General features: G+C 39.3%; 1 protein-coding gene across 1 annotated transcript in view; it reads right to left on the bottom strand.

Moving 5' to 3' along the window:
• The window catches only part of Synj (synaptojanin), a 98,704-nt gene extending 90,554 nt beyond the window's left edge, over nucleotides 1-8,150 (bottom strand). The window contains exons 1-5 of the mRNA XM_045756394.2: nucleotides 7,967-8,150; nucleotides 4,977-5,066; nucleotides 2,634-2,648; nucleotides 498-637; nucleotides 19-170 (exon numbers count right to left, since the gene is read on the bottom strand). Of these exons, the coding sequence (XP_045612350.1) occupies nucleotides 19-170; nucleotides 498-637; nucleotides 2,634-2,648; nucleotides 4,977-5,066; nucleotides 7,967-8,090 (521 nt within the window). The 5' untranslated portion in view covers nucleotides 8,091-8,150. The remainder of the gene's footprint in view (nucleotides 1-18; nucleotides 171-497; nucleotides 638-2,633; nucleotides 2,649-4,976; nucleotides 5,067-7,966) is intronic.
• Nucleotides 8,151-16,918: the final 8,768 nt, after the last annotated feature.

Below are 16,918 nucleotides of genomic sequence, written 5' to 3'. Positions count from 1 at the left end.
TAAAGGAAAACTGCTAACCAGAAGTATCTGTTGTCAGTGCGATTGGTCTTGAAGCGACGCTGAGCACAAAGGGTGAGGTCCAGAGCTTCAGCATTCCCAGTGCTGACACTGAAGAAAAAGCTTTCATTCCCCAGCAACTTTTTCATCTCTTTTATCCATGACTCTTCTTCCTAGAAATAAAATCACTAAAAAGATTAACTAATTGTAATTGTATAAATAAAAGACTTGTCATAAGAGACAGCTCTTGTTGGATAATTTATGAGCATTCATTATGGTCAGTAATTGTATTCACAAGATTAACACTAGGCTAATGTACATGTTATGCGTACACAAATACGAGCATAATTATAAATCAAAAGATAGCAAGTGGAGTTTCATCAACTTAAGGGTGGTGGGTGTACTTAAAGTTACATTACTAAACACTGTTCACTCAATAGGTAAATCATGCCTTGTAATAATTAAGAACATTACAAAAATACTACATTTTTTATACTGACCTGGGCTTTATAATTTGGCAGTCTCATAGAATGAAGTGAGATAATGTCAATTTCTTGAATCTTGTAGATGGCCGAGTTGTGAATGGTGCACACTCGGACACACTTTGTGACCACCACCAGGTACTGTTGGGTGTTCTCTCCTGTAATATTGTGTTCCCACATCAATTACACTACTATGGGTAAAACATTCACATAAACAATATATAATACATTTCTGCTTTTTTTATTTCAGTTGCTATACAAGGAGGCTGAAAGAAAATACTTGACTAAATAATACATCTAACATTTACTTTTGTTTTTTGAAGGTATCTCTTTATTTTAAAATGCTAAGTCTAAATGTTTATTTCACATTGATACTTTTACAAATGCCAAGATCTTGTACAAGTACATTAGGAAAGTCTTTGTGGAGGGAAAGTAGGTGGCGAAGAATAAAAGGAGAAGGAACCCTGGACCAAATTTAGAGCAAAACATTATACCGGGAGCATGAAAGTTGGATGGTATAAAACCAGTGTTAAATGTAATGAAACGCCATTTTCTGGGCGAGTCCCGGAGGCTCCCCGGAGCTATACCAGGCTGACATGCATATACAGTACTGTATTAGACCATGGCATCAGTCAATTCAATTGGAGTTCTAGCCTACCAGGGACCACGAGTCAGAACTTGGCCCTCTCAGAGAGGCACGAGGAGCAATGACCTATAGAAACCCCCATGTGGTTGGAAGCATTCTATGTTTGCCATCTACTGGGTTAAGCACCCAGAAAGGTAGGCATCCCAAAACAGACTCTACCTGGTTAAAATTGCTACCGAAAACTGAACTATCAAGCAAAACTCCACAATCTGAAAACAAGCAAACAAGCATGATGCCGCGCCACTGTCTGCGCAGCTCTCCCCACCCTGGGAGGGGGAACAGGGCGCCCCAGACCCCCTCGCGTCGGCTACCCAACCTCAGTTCAGTGGCTGAATATCAAAACGTGAAAAAACGCCGAACGGAGGGAGGGAGGGTGGCCTTCAGGACTCGCCCTGAAAATGGTGTTTCATAAAAACAAAAAACAAAAATAAAATGCAAAAGTTTAACGTCTCCAGGAGGAACAGAACCGTCCGCTGTGTAATAGGTGACATGCTGCACAGTATCTTGCGCCCCTACCAGCGAAGATACTACCTCCTACCCAAGGTCAAACAGTGGAAATGAAAACCCCAGCTGACCCCAAAGGCAGGCAATCACCGAGCAGCAAAAGATCCCTACAGAGGTAGTTCCCGAATGACTCGTCGAAGATAACCCCAAGACGCAAGGGCAGTACTTACAGGGCACCTTGGTTGGTGGCCCTAGGCGCATGCAGCTCCAGTACTCCTTGAATTACTCCTGGCTCACACACCACCTCACAGGAGAACACAACCACAAAGGTACAGTACTGCTCAGAGACAGGCGCTAGAGTCAAATGACCGCCACGCAACACATCAGCCTCAGAACTGAGGTTGGGTAGCCGGCCCGAGGGGTCTGGGGCTTCCCCTTCCCCCTCCCAGGGAGGGAGGAGCTGCACAAACAACAGCACGGCAGTGGTTGTGACGTCATGCTTGTTTGCTTGTTTTCAGATTGTGGAGTTCTGTTGGATAGTTCAGTTTTTGGTAGCAATTTTAACCAAGTGGAGTCTGTTTTGGGATGCTTACCTTTCTGGGTGCCTAACCCGGTAGATGGCAAACATAGAATGCTTCCAATCACATGGGGGGTTTCATAGGCCATTGCTCCTCGAGCCTCTCTGAGGGGCCCAGGTTCTGGCTTGTGGTCCCCGGTAGGCTAGAACTCCAATCGAGTTGACTGATGCCACGATCTAATATATGCATATCAACCCGGAATAGCTCCAGGGTGCCGGAGGGGCTCTCCACAGAAAACACATACTTTAAGTAGGAAAAAACAAAAATGGCCCAGCACACAATGAAAGTTCCGAGACATTTTACATCACTTGTTTTTGCCAAAAACCAATATGACAGATATATAAGGGCTCATAGCATTGGCCACAAGAAGTTACTTAGGCAAAAATGATGGAAAATGTAAAATACACTAAGTGAAAAAGGGGGAGGGAAAAGGAAAAAAAGAGTGTGACAAGTGTTACTGTAATAAAACAATGTAAATAACATTACCTTCCCATGATATCCCTGAGAGCAATAAGAATACAAAAGCAGATATCACCATTGGTATTCCCACTTACTCGATGTTTGTAAACTATAAACAGTAAGTCGTGTATGAGAATATTGGATATATTTCAGCAAAACACTGACACGTAAGTGCTAGTCTCATCCAAGCTACAACACACTTAATGGGATTGTGAGTCATAGGATCTATTTCCCTAAGTTTGTTTCTCTCCATTATTTAATAGGGGCTCAAACCTACACATGCCCAACTGCCAAATGAGGAACTCTAAATTCCAGACAATCCCCCCCATGCATTGCAAGAGAAAACACAAGATGCAGATAATGTTGGCTTGTGTCACTGATAAATGCATCAGGATAAAATATTCTATAACAAAATTTACTTATAAAACACTAATACAAACCTATACCATGTTGGTTTCAAAATATTTTGTACCAATAATTACAAAATGAGGTATTCAAAAAGAACTTTCTATCATACTATACTCAAAACACCTATGAATTTTCACATCTAGATAGCAATTCAATGACAATGACCAACATTTCACAACCTTCAAACTCTCAAACAAAATTAATTTAGTGCAGAAGAATTACTGGTAGGCTCAAACATTGTATGCATAGCTTGGCTTGAAAATACAGCCTATTCTCCTGTTCTCCATTATTCAAAATACTAATCTTAAAATTAAATTTTCCCCAATACATATTAATGAATTCAGCACAATTTACAATTACTAAAGAGCCTAATTCTATTGTTCAAAATTAATAATTGATTTCCAAATTGTATAATTTAGTCTTAGAGAAATGTGTACACTGGCTCAAAATCCCTAGTGGGATGAGCTTGGCAACCCCATTACTTACATGAATATTCAAGAGGGGGATCCAAGATTGGAAACATGATGGCTACCAAAAGATTGTTATATATCATGACAGGAAGATGACATATTATATTCATATATTCCAACTAGCAGCCTATATACAAAAGTTGACAATTGACACCAGTGAAGCCTGACAATAAACAGTGCTATCACCAACATAACAGTTCATAACAGTTCACTCAACATTTATCAAAGTGATGCTACAGCAATGTTGCAAAAGATCTGGCATGTTAATAAAAAGGATTTGGAAATATACAAATATAATAGTTTCATAACTGTACTGGCAGATACACAATCATCCCAACAATATTGCTCAACTATATTCTGAAACAAAAAGATCTGAAAGCAACATATTAAGTGATAATTCGGAAGTCTGTGTTGACATTAACAGTTTTTGTTTTCCCCAATTGAAGTTGAATATGCTAGCCCTTTCCTATACAGGTATTACAAAATAAAATGATAAAAATTGCCTATATCACCATACAGAATTCCTAAATGAGGACTAGGTACACACAACAAAAACAATGTTTAATATTCATGATATATAACAAGAAACCAAGTTGCAAATACTGTACTGTACTGTACTTAAAGAGGTACTGTACTTAAAGAGTGTGAGTACAAACATTCAAGGACTTTTTGCAGTTATGACTAGCTAAGCATGTCATCTATATACAGTATACAGTATAACTCATTTCTGCTTAACGTGAACCAGTAACACAGTAGTGACTCAACTTGTGTAGGTACAGCTAAACCACCTCAGTATAATTATTTCTTGTTAATATAATACATTCTTATAATGTAGTAAAGATCATGGTACCAAAGGTTTACCAAAACAAATTTTTTACTTTAGAAAATGGACCAATCCAGAAAATATTTTTTCAAGGATATTAGTTCATAAAAAAAATGGGAAATTGTAAATAGCTATTTATAAACAGCAAATAATAAATAGCTTTTATTTTTATGAATAAAAGATAGTAATAGGATGGTAGGAGGACAATTATGTCAATCCTACAACTCGCCATACTTTATTGTCCTTGTATGGTAAAAATGTCAAAGCTATTCTATTCTTGCCTGCCCTGAATGAGGATGCAAGGGCCATACAGTACTATACAGTACTGGAAATGAGATAGCACTAGTGCTTTGAAGGCTACCATCATTTTTGTGGCATCCCTCATATTAGATGTTCTCATTATCTATTATATATTTATCATCTGAATGGCTGTTACTAATGCTTACTTTCTCATGCTCTCATCACATGTGTTTTTTGCTCCTCATCCTCCTGTTTAGACAGAACTTATAGTAACAATGTGGCCCATCGTATATATACAGTATTGACATAATGAACAATTAGAAAGTAGAATTTGGTAATATGTATGTCTAACTAATGATTGAAATAATCCATCACTCCAAATCTATTATGTTAGCTGCAAATGGAACAAATGATGATGAAAATACTTACGAGGGCAAACTTGAAGAACCCCAAGGCAAGCATAGGCATCGAGAAGTCTGCCATAATGGTCACCACGGATGGCATCCGTCTCGGGCTGAGCTGTTAAAACATAAGCATTGAGAAGCCATGTTACTACCACCCTTATAATGCAAATACAGTATAGGACAAATAAACAATCTCTGTCTGTATTATTATTATTATTAATATTAATGTTTAGAAAATTTGTTTCAAATCATGTAATATTCTCAAAGACCCACCAGCCTCCAAACCAAGTCACTAACTGGTTCATGGTAGATTCTAATGGCATCCCATACAGAAGTAGCTAAAAGTCTCCAAATATACTTGCTTCAAACCTCTCACAAATAATTATTCCCTATGTTGACCAGACCACACACTAGAAGGTGAAGGGACAACGACGTTTCAGTCCGTCCTGAACCATTCTCAAGTCTCCCCCTCAATCGACTTGAGAATGGTCCAGGACGGACCGAAACGTCGTCCCTTCACTTTCTAGTGTGTGGTCTGGTCAACTTACTTTAGCCACGTTATTGTGACTCATCACCTGCAATTATTCCCTATGATACGTTTACATAATATGGTTATATTATTTTGTAAGCATAACAGTACTGAAGTTGATTTAAATAGATTGGGAAACATTTACTTTGCATGTAAATGGGTTTTTTCTGATTCAAGATTCATTCAGCATGTTTAGTCTTATAATGATTAGTGATAAAAAGGAAGAAGAGTAGACCAAGTCTTAGGGGGGAAAGGGAACTATCAGGGGAAAGTGCCCAGCCATTACGACTATATAGCAATTGGAAGGGATCAGGATAAGGATTTGGGATGGAACGGCGGCGAAGAAGGGAATGGTGTCCAACCACTCGAAGACAGTCGGGGATTGAACGGCGACCTGCACGAAGCGAGACTGTCGCGCGTCCAGCTCCAGTGGTTGGACGTCTTAAGGGGAAGCTATTGGAATGGAAAACTCTATATGCCTGTTAACAAGTCACAGGCTGTCCCCCTCATCCATACATCTCAAATAATGTGAATAAATGCATAACAAAATAATTCAACAACAACCCAGATCAACTAGAAAACAACAAAATCTTTGAAAAACAAAAAAACATGGATTTTTTTTTTGGGGGGGGAGGAGGGGGGGGGGATGTACAAAGATATATTTCCTAGTAACATTGTTGTGTTCATAATGTTGTATACTGTACAGTACAGTACATTTTGTATAATATACAATAACCAATTAAAAATAATTTTAAACATTTTAAATTTTTATTATAAAAAATTTTAATTATTTTTGCGGCATAAATGGAAAACACTCAATATTTTTTTGTATTTGAAATTTCAATTATGAAATTTACCCGAGGGCCAGTAACACACTAGTGACCTCGATGAGGACAGGAAGCCGGTGGTTTGTCAAAGGACCCAATCCCCCACCCCCACCCCCACAATGATTATGACCAAATTATGAGTACTGAGTGTACAGGTATTTAAATTGACACAAGCCTTCGGAACAAAGTCTGGGTTTTAGATAATGAGAACAATAATTTATATTACAAATTAGGGATAATGTTTTTTAACCATGATTTTTTATTTACCTGGCACAATGATTTTTAATGTTATGGCACAGTTGGAAATAGCAGAGCTTTTTTGTACCTCAAATGTAATACAAAATGCTGAATAGAAATCTTTGAGCTTCGGCCTCAAACACATGCCCGAAACGCTTTGCGTAATAGTGGCTTTAGGCATTGTATGTACTAGCTCTACCTATAAGTCAACCAATCTTTGTAAAAATTTATTGTATGTATGTACCTTACCTAAATAAACATTTTATTTTTTTATTTTTTACATGGGCTCCACGATTCAAGTCTTCTAGAGCCCAGGTATAACATGAGTATACTGTACCTCGAGTTGGTTTCAGGGCTTAGTGACCCCCTGCAACCCGGTCATCGACCTAACCTCCTGGTTGCTGGACTGGTCAACCAGGCTCTTGGACGCGGCTGCTCACAGCCTGACGTATGAATCACAGCCTGGTTGATCAGGTGAATGGAACAAAATGCTAATTTAAAAAAAATGTAGGTTTTTTGGCTGCATACTGGCTATCTTCTTATCTTGAGGTTATCTTGAGATGATTTCGGGGCTTTTTTAGTGTCCCCGCGGCCCGGTCCTCGACCAGGCCTCCACCCCCAGGAAGCAGCCCGTGACAGCTGACTAACTCCCAGGTACCTATTTATTGCTAGGTAACAGGGGCATTCAGGGTGAAAGAAACTTTGCCCATTTGTTTCTGCCTCGTGCGGGAATCGAACCCGCGCCACAGAATTACGAGTCCTGCGCACTATCCACCAGGCTACGAGGCCCCTAGGTCAAGGCCCCTATGAGGTCAAGTCGCTATGAGTAAGAGGCGGACCAGAACAAGCGGTGGTGTGGCAGCGAGACGGTTCACCCCCACATAAGAAGAAATCATACGCGGGACTTTTCGGTCGACAACTGTCCACGGCTCTACGCCGAGCACGGAACAATGCCGTTTGGTTACACTGTGTGAACTTGAGTTGAGGTGAGGTTGAGTTAGGCTATGTTAACGGTACATTACGTTATGTTGGGTTAAGTTTTGTTACTTTACGTTGGGTTACGTTACATTACGTTGGGTTACATTACATTTAATTACGTTACATTGGGTTACGTTAGATTTAATTACGTTACATTGGGTTACGTTACATTGGGTTACGTTACACTGGGTTACATTACGTTGCATTGGGTTGCGCTACGTTGGGTTACATTACATTGGATCACATTACGTTGGAATACATTACACTGAGTTACATTACATTACATTGGGCTACGTTCCACTGAGTTAGGTTACGTGGAACTGTTTTAGGTACGAAGTGACCTGTACCCTAGAGCTGTCAGAGTGACAGGTCAAGACAGAAGCCTCTCTCTCTCCTGCACCACCACCACCTGCAGCACGGACTCCCCCTTCCTCACACACTCACACAGAGTAGCAACGGTCCCCGCCTGGAAGAGAAGGCTGTTCTTGGACTTCTTGTTCTCCAACAACACACCAAAATCGACATTTGGATCAGTTTTCTGGTAGAGGCGGAGAGCGAGGGCGGCCATGGTGCTGCCTCCGTCCACCTTATACTCTCTTCCTCCAACTACTACCACATGCCTCTGAACTACTCTTTATATTCGCTAACAGACTTGTTAATCACAATTGTAATGCGATAATTAGCCTAGCTACACTGTTATGGTTGGTCAAAGGAAGGAACGAGAGGAGATTCCATTCTATTGGTGAGTCTAAGCCAGAGACAAGAGGAGGCTTGAGACGCCCGCTACGGCTGCGCCCCATTGCAAGATTGACCACTTTATCTCACTAATAATTTAATTATATCTCACTAATAATTAATAATCATTATTATTATAATTAATATGAATTTTAAAACTTATAAATAGACCAATTTTGGTCCTCTTATTATACGAGATCAGCTAATTTGTGGACTTCTCAGCACTTCCTGTAGTTTACCTTAATTTACCCGAACACTATTGCTCTAGTGGCCTCGACGAGGACAGGAAGCCGGAGGCTTGTCAAAGGTCCGCCATTTGTCCTGAGGATTTTATTGAGCTGGATTTGTAAATTCAACAGTGTTTTCACATTTACCGCTTCGGTTGGTAGGCAGTTAGTAAAAAAGTAAAACTTTTGCCTTATTTAAAAGCAAAACCAAAAAGTACCTAACTTCATCTATTTAGTTTCCTACACTGAGCTTTAATTTGCTCTGTACCTAGTGGTACCCAATCTCCTAATTTTTATGTAATATCAAACAACCTTATCATTGTGTTCATTGCTGTCTTCTTTTATGTGCTAGCCATATGCTGTATTGTGACTACCAATTTTTGTCAACTACCATTCAAGCTGTCATTGCAATCAATCTTATATTGTTTCTGCTGTATTGTGCCTACCAATTTGTTGCAACTACCATTTTAAGCTGTCATTGCAATCAATCATAGCTACCTATGTGCTTTAATATACTGTACCTATAATTTTCTCTCATCTTTTTTTTTTTTCATTCTATGTAATCTGTTATCATTTTTTTGTCTATAAATTTTGCAAGTATTTACCTCCTTAAAATTTTCTTAGATTAAGGACCTGCCCGAAACGCTGCGCGTGCTAGTGGCTTTACAAGACTGTAATTACCATAATTGTATCCTCACATTCCTTATGTACATTCTTGTATATGCATAAATAAAATAAAATAAATAAAATAAAATAAAGTTCCATGAGTTTATAACTCTATGGGGGAAAAAGCATGTTTTCTGAATATACCTGAGTTTACCTGAGGTCCACTGACACTCTAATGATCTCTACGAGGGCAGGAAGCCGGCGGCTCATTAAAGGTCCATTTGTCTGTGATCTTTCCAGCTGGAGTTATAAAATATAGGTTTTGGCAGTTACAACTTTGGCGGGTAGGCTGTTCCATGGGTGAAAAAGAGGTGCTTTTTCACCCATGAAACCATCCCTGTGGGTGAAAAAGACTCCTGTTTCTGTCGTACATGATTATGGCTTGTTGGTCTTGAAATCGTTATTCCTTTTTTTGTTGCATCTAACTTTTAAAAATGTTTAGTATTTTACCTGAGTTTACCCGAGAGCCACTAACACTAGTGGCCTCGATGAGAAATAGCCGGTGACTTGTCGAAGGTCCCTCCATTTGCTTTGATAATCGTTTCCAACTGTACATTAAATGTTAACAGAGTTTTGGCATTTACGGCTTCTGCGGGTAGGCGGTTCCATGAGTTTATAACCCTAGCTGTGGGTGAAAAAGCATCGCCTGTTCTCAGTCCTACATTGTGGCTTGTTAGCTTGAAACCGTTGCTCCTTGTTTGAGTTACATCTGACCTTTTGAAGAAGTTGTCAGAATCAACAGCCTCAATTTTGTTCAGTATTTGAAAAGTTTCAATGAGATCCGCCTTACCATGCCTGGTCTGCAGTGTTGTTAGCCCTGTGGCTGATTGATTGATGATTGATTGATGAAGATTAAGCCACCCAAAAGATGGCACGGCATGAATAGTCCGTAAGTGGTGGCCCGTTTGAGCCATTATCAGTATCAAGAGCTGATACTGGAGATCTGTGGAGGTGCGACTACACCCTGCGTGACGGGAGATGTCTCCCGTAGCCCTGTGGCCCTCATTCATTCCTTTTACATGAGTTGACTTAGCTCTAGAATGGCTTTTGTTGACAGGTGTCTTACATTTTTCGAGCCCCCAACGCCAGGAGGCCCATAGCGCGGAGCTCCCAACCCATAGGGCAGCTGGTAGTTTTACCCATAGGGCGGGAGAGTGAATTAAGGCACATGTGGTGGGAAGAACGTGGAAATCTCTGGTGTGTCCACACCTGGATTATTGTATCCCGGCCTGGAAACCTCAACTTCAAAAACACATGAAGAAAGCTTCGGAGAAAGTTCAACGACGGGAGACTAAAAGGATTTCTGAACTGAGCCCCATTTCGACTGTCATACCAGGAATGGTTGAGGCAGTCTCCGTGGTGTAGTGGTAAGACACTCGCCTGGCGTTCCGCGAGCGCTATGTCATGGGTTCGTATCCTGGCCGGGGAGGATTTACTGGGCGCAATTCCTTAACTGTAGCCTCTGTTTAACGCAACAGTAAAATGTGTACTTGGATGAAAAAACGATTCTTCGCGGCAGGGGATCGTATTCCAGGGACCATAGGATTAAGGACTTGCCCGAAACGCTACGCGTACTAGTGGCTGTACAAGAATGCAATGTAAGGGCCACAGAGCTAGCAAGACTGCAAACCAGACATGACAGGGCTGACTTCGTTGAAATTTAAAATAATGAACAATTTGGAGGATATTGATCCAGACCACTTCTTCAAAAGGTCAGATGTAAGACGAACAAGGAACTCAAGGCGTTTAAAGCGCAACAATCCACATTGCAGGACAGAAAACAGGAAATACTTTTTGCACCCAGGAAGTTATAAACCCATAGAACTGCCTACCCGCCGAAACAGTAAGTGCCAATACGCTACAGAATTTTAAAATCTAGTTGGACAGAATCATCAGGACAAATGGGGAGACTTTCGACAGGCTGTCGGGTTTCTATCGTCGCCTTGGCCGCTACAGATATGGTGGCCCTCAGGTAAATAAGGTAAATACAATACAATACAATACAATTTTATTTAGGTAAGGTACATACATACAATAAATATTTACAAGGATTGTTTGACTTATAGGTAGAGCTAGTACATACAATGCCTAAAGCCACTATTACGCAAAGCGTTTCGGGCATGATAAACTTAAATGACAAGCTTAATACTAATTGAGTAGAATGAAAACAAGAAATGAAAACATAGATGAAAAAGCAGCACAAATACAATTATGTCGACAAACAGCGCTCTTTAAAGAAAAAAACAGACATTGGTTGACAATAGAAGGGTAAGGTAGGTTACAGGGAATTTATTAGGTATAGCTTCGCTTTTAACTTAAACTGGTTGAGAGAGGTACAGTCTTTAACATGGTTGGGAAGGTCATTCCACATTCTGGGCCCCTTGATTTGTAGAGCATTTCTAGTTTGATTAAGTCGTACTCTAGGAATATCAAAACTGTATTTATTTCTGGTGTGATGCTCATGGGTTCTGATACAACCTTCTATGAAGCTTTTGAGATCAGGATTGGCATTATAGTTTAGCGTTTTATATATGTATAATACACATGAGAGAATGTGCAGTGACTTAATGTCTAACATATTCAGAGATTTAAGTAGGGGTACCGAGTGATGTCTGGGGCCAGAATTGGATATTGTCCTAATAGCAGCTTTGTGTTGAGTAATTAGAGGACGTAAGTGATTTTGGGTAGTAGAGCCCCAAGCACAAATACCATAGTTGAGATATGGATAGATAAGGGAGTAATAGAGTCACCAGGGCAGGGCGTGGTACATAATATCTGATCTTAGAAAGAATGCCCACAGTTTTTGAAACTTTTTTTGATATGTTTAGAATGTGTCCCTGGAAATTAAGCTTGTGGTCAATGAGAATGCCAAGGAATTTGCCATCTAATTTGTTACAAATTTGGGTATTGTTTATTTTGAGATTTATTTGATTAGAGGATTTATTGCCAAACAGAATATAGAAGGTTTTGTCAATGTTAAGGGTGAGTTTGTTGGCAGTTAGCCACAGATGGACTTTATTTAGCTCAGTATTTACTGTGGCATTTAGAGCAAGGGGATCAGGACTGGAGTAAATGAAGGTTGTGTCGTCAGCAAATAGAATTGGTTTGAGGTGTTGGGAGGCATTTGGAAGGTCATTAATGTAGATGAGAAAGAGGAGAGGGCCAAGTATGCTGCCCTGGGGAACACCAATGTTGATGGGTAGGGTGGGAGAAATTGTATTATTCACAGAAACATATTGGAGCCTGTCAGTAAGGTAGGATTTGAGGTATTGTAGGGAGTGTCCTCTGACTCCATAATGATGTAATTTAAGAAGAAGGTTTTGGTGGTTGACAGTGTCAAAAGCTTTACGCAGGTCCACAAACAACCCAACAGGGAACTCATTTTTATCAAGAGCTGTATGAATCAAGTTAAGCATACTAATAAGTGCATCGTTAGTGCTTTTTTTGGGTCTGAAGCCATATTGGCAAGGGCTAAGTATATTGAGTTTGACTAGATATGAGTAAAGCTGCTTATAGATTAGTTTTTCAAAAATTTTTGACAAGTTTGGCAGGATAGATATAGGTCTGTAGTTGTTAACATCTGTGAGATTACCACATTTGTGGACAGGCGTTACTCTCGCTTTTTTTTAGAATATCTGGGAAGGTTTGGAATTCAAGTGACTTGTTGAAGAGCAAAGCAATAGCAGGGGCTAAAGATCTGGAGGCTTTTTTGTAAATTAAAGTTGGTATCTCCTCAAGGGCACCAGACTTGGTTTTAAGGGAAAGGATTATCTCATTGACGTCAGTGGAATTAATAGGCTTTAGGTACAGAGACTGTGGATAGTTACCTGAAAGATAGTCATTAATGTCTGTACTGGAAGATGGAATATCATTTGCAAGGGATGAACCAATGGAAGAGAAGAACCTATTGAACTCAATAGCAGAATCAGAGGCTGAAAGCTGACCATCGTTATTAGACAGGAGAGTCGGTTTGTTATTGAAAGACTTCTTTGATCCCAATATTTGAGAAATTGTTCTCCAAGTTTGTTTAATGTTGCTCTTTATTTGGGTAAATTTATCTTCGTAGTATTTAGTTTTGGCTCGTCTAATTATCTTAGATAGCAATAATGAGTAATTCTTTGAGAATTCTTTGGAGACAATTCCTAACCTATACTTCTTCTCAAGGTCATGTTTTTTATTAATAGATTTAAGTATTCCCTTTGTAAGCCAGGGATTGTTAAGCCTTTTGGTTGTGACTTGTTTTGTAAGCATAGGACAGTGGGTATTATAAAGGCTAAGAGTTTTTTGAAGAAAAGATTGCACTGCTAGGTTGATGTCCACTATGTTACCTAACTCGGACTCCCAGTTGACATTATCAGCAGCAGTTATAAAATTGTCTATAGCAGTTTCATTGTGCAGTCTAAAACGTATCACTCTTGACTCAAGAGGTGGTTTGCTAATGTTAGTTAAGAGAAATGTGGGGTAATGATCTGTAGTGCTATCGGTGATTATACCTGAAGTAAGCGGAGAGGTTATGTTTGTCCAGATGTGATCGAGCGTCGTGGCAGTGCTATCAGTGATTCTAGTAGGTCTAGTGATTAAGGGTATGAGGAAGCAGGAATTCATACAGTTGAGGAAACTAACAGCAGTGGGGTGTTCAGGCTCGCAGAGGTCAATATTAAAGTCCCCTGCGATAATTAGGTGGTTTTTGTTCAGTCTGTTATCAAGTATTAGATTTCTAAGGTTTGAGTTGAATTCGGACACATTAGTGTTAGGAATTCTATAAACTGCACCCACAGTCAGGACAGACTCGGCACCCTTGACTCTGAAGCTGGCGAAGATATACTCCCCATAGCAGTCTCTGGTTCTAATTTCTTTTAAGCATGTTAGTTCTTGGTGGTAGTAAAGAGCAGTGCCACCACCTCTCTGAATTTGACGACAGTTGTGAATTGCTGAGTAGTTAGGCATGTTAAAGAGCTGAGTAGTATCCTCTTTCAACCATGTTTCAGTAAGTATAATAAAAGAGAATTTGTTGTCAATAGCTTCAATCAAGGCACTAACATCATCGAAGTGTTTACCTAGGGATCTAACGTTCAAATTGATTACAGAGATATTGTGATTATGAGTTAATACATTGTTTACATCATGTGCTGCAAAATATCTGCAATTTAGATCATTAAAGTGATAATTGTCATAGATAGTGGATAAGAGGTTAAGTTCAGGGTCTATACTTGTCTGCATAAAAAAAACTGATTGCAGGAAAAACAAGGGAAGAAAGGCAAATAACAAGGTAGAAATAAGCTATAAAATAGGGAAAAAGATGTACACAATACAGAACAAAGCAAACTCAAAAGGGGCTTACAGGGGTACAATGGAGTAAGGGAGTATGGCTAGGCTAGACAACCTAGGTAAGAAATTCAGATTCAGATTCAGATTCAGATGTTTATTCAGGTAAGGTATATACATACAAGTGATGTTACATTAATGGATTGATATATAGTTAGAGCTAGTACATACAATGCCTAAAGCCACTATTACGCAATGCGTTTCGGGCAAAAAATGAGATTAAATGAGATTAACGAAAAAACATATAAACATGGACTATACAAAACACAAGATATAGAAATACAAAACAAAAATATAAACAAGACTAAGCAATACAAAAACAAATTGAGCAAAAATGAAAAATGAGGTAGATTGCTTACGAGTACTCTCAGGTACACTGTAAGTAACAATTTGCAATTTGAGATGCAGGCAAAGCCAGGGGTACAATGGAGTAAGGGAGCATGGCGAGGCTAGGCAACCTAGGTAATAAATGGAATCAAAGAAAAGTTGAATAATAAGCATAGGCAAATTTAAGCTAATGATTATTAACTATAAATAGTTCAGTTATGACTGTATAATTAATAAGACCTGAAGAACTATTTATGCACTCAATTCAATAATTTCAGTAAATGACTAGTTAAGAGTAAGTTAAAAATTAAGTCAGAAAATGAAACAATGAGACTTAGGAAACCTAGCCCCACTAGTTGACAGGGGGTTAATTAAGTTAATTCACTGGGAGTGATAATGAGCTGAGACAGACCACATTGGGAGAGGAAAGCGTTGAGGTTCTCTTCTTTAGTAATTGTGAACATTTTGCCCTCTGCGGTTTTTCTCACCTTTATCAGTCCATCTCTAACGAAGCACTGATGAATCGCATCTGGGTTTTTTTGACGGATTTGACGCAGACAAATAATACAAATATAATAGACAAATAATAGACAAATATAATTTTAAGGGCTGCCGAGGGGGTAGGGTCAAGTCGGACCCATCTCCCAGCACCTCCACTTTTTATACTTTTTATTTATATGTACAAGAGTTCTTACATTCTTGTAAAGCCACTAACACGCATGGCGTTTCGGGCTGGCTGGTCCTTAATCCTATTTTTTCCCCCTGAATATGACCCGCTAGATCGTTTAACAACCAGGTACACATTCACTGCTAGTTGAACAGGGGCTACAGTTAAGAATTAGCGCCCAATCATTCCTCCCCGGCCTGGATACGAACCCAGGTCAAAGTGCTTGCAAAGCGCCGGGTGAGTGAGTGTCTTACCACTGCGCCACGGGGACTGCTGACGCAACTTTACTCTAACGTTTGTGTATAACTTCACCCAGTTACTTGCTTGCTTGCATTCTCCCTTCCCTTAACTGTTGCGCCTTCACCCCCTCATGCATTCCTCGGCCATATCATACTACCTAGTAGTTCATGTTCACCATCCCAGTACTACCCCCTTGTGGACTATAGCACCTTAGGTTAAGCTCATGTATTCCTTTCCGACGTGTCCTTGCATTTTGTTCACACCACTTACGCATGCACAGCACTCTACTGTGGCCACTTATGTGAACTCTCTCGACGTGTCCTTAGGTGAACTCTGTCATCAAGCTCTTATGTGAACTTTTTCATCGTGTTCTTATGTGAACTCTGTCAGCATAATACTAATTATATTAATATTTTATTATTATGTTTATTTACGGTTCCCATTTATAATGAACATCATTTTACTTTATAGTTTTATTTATTTATTTATTTATTTATTTATTTATTTATGTGCAAGAAGGTACATTGGGTTTGTGAGGATACATAGCGTGGTGTTTACATTCTTGTAAAGCCACTAGTACGTGCAGTGTTTCGGGCAGGTCCTTAATCTAACACATAATTTTAAGTAGGTAAATTCTAGCAAATTTTATAAAATGTAACAGGTACATTGTAAGAAAAAAATGAGAGATTAGTATGTGTAACGTACGAGTATGTTGCTCTGTTGGGTAGATTGGGTAGATTGGGTTGGGTAAAAGCCTTTGATACTGTTAATCACAACTACCTCTTACTTAAACTCCAGCATTATGGAATTCGAGGCCTTGCCCTTGACTACATCCGATCCTATCTTAGTGACAGACACCAATATGTAACCATCAATGATACAACTTCTTCCACTCTACCAATTACCGTTGGAGTGCCACAGGGCAGCATCTTAGGACCTCTTCTATTTCTTATATATATAAACGATCTGCCTAATGTCTCTAATATTCTCAAACCTATATTGTTTGCTGACGATACTACCCTTATCTATTCAAACCTCAACCCACATACACTAAATAATGTTGTGAATAATGAATTAAAAAAAGTCCACTTATGGATGTCAACGAACAAACTAACATTAAACATCGAAGACTTACTACATCTTATTTGGAAGCAAATCATCAAATGCAATTCAGCTACAGATAGACAACATTAACATCAGTAATAAAAA

Source organism: Procambarus clarkii, chromosome 60 (assembly GCF_040958095.1).
Source record: "Procambarus clarkii isolate CNS0578487 chromosome 60, FALCON_Pclarkii_2.0, whole genome shotgun sequence".
NCBI lineage: Eukaryota > Metazoa > Arthropoda > Malacostraca > Decapoda > Cambaridae > Procambarus > Procambarus clarkii.
This window is presented reverse-complemented; position numbering and strand designations above follow the sequence as displayed.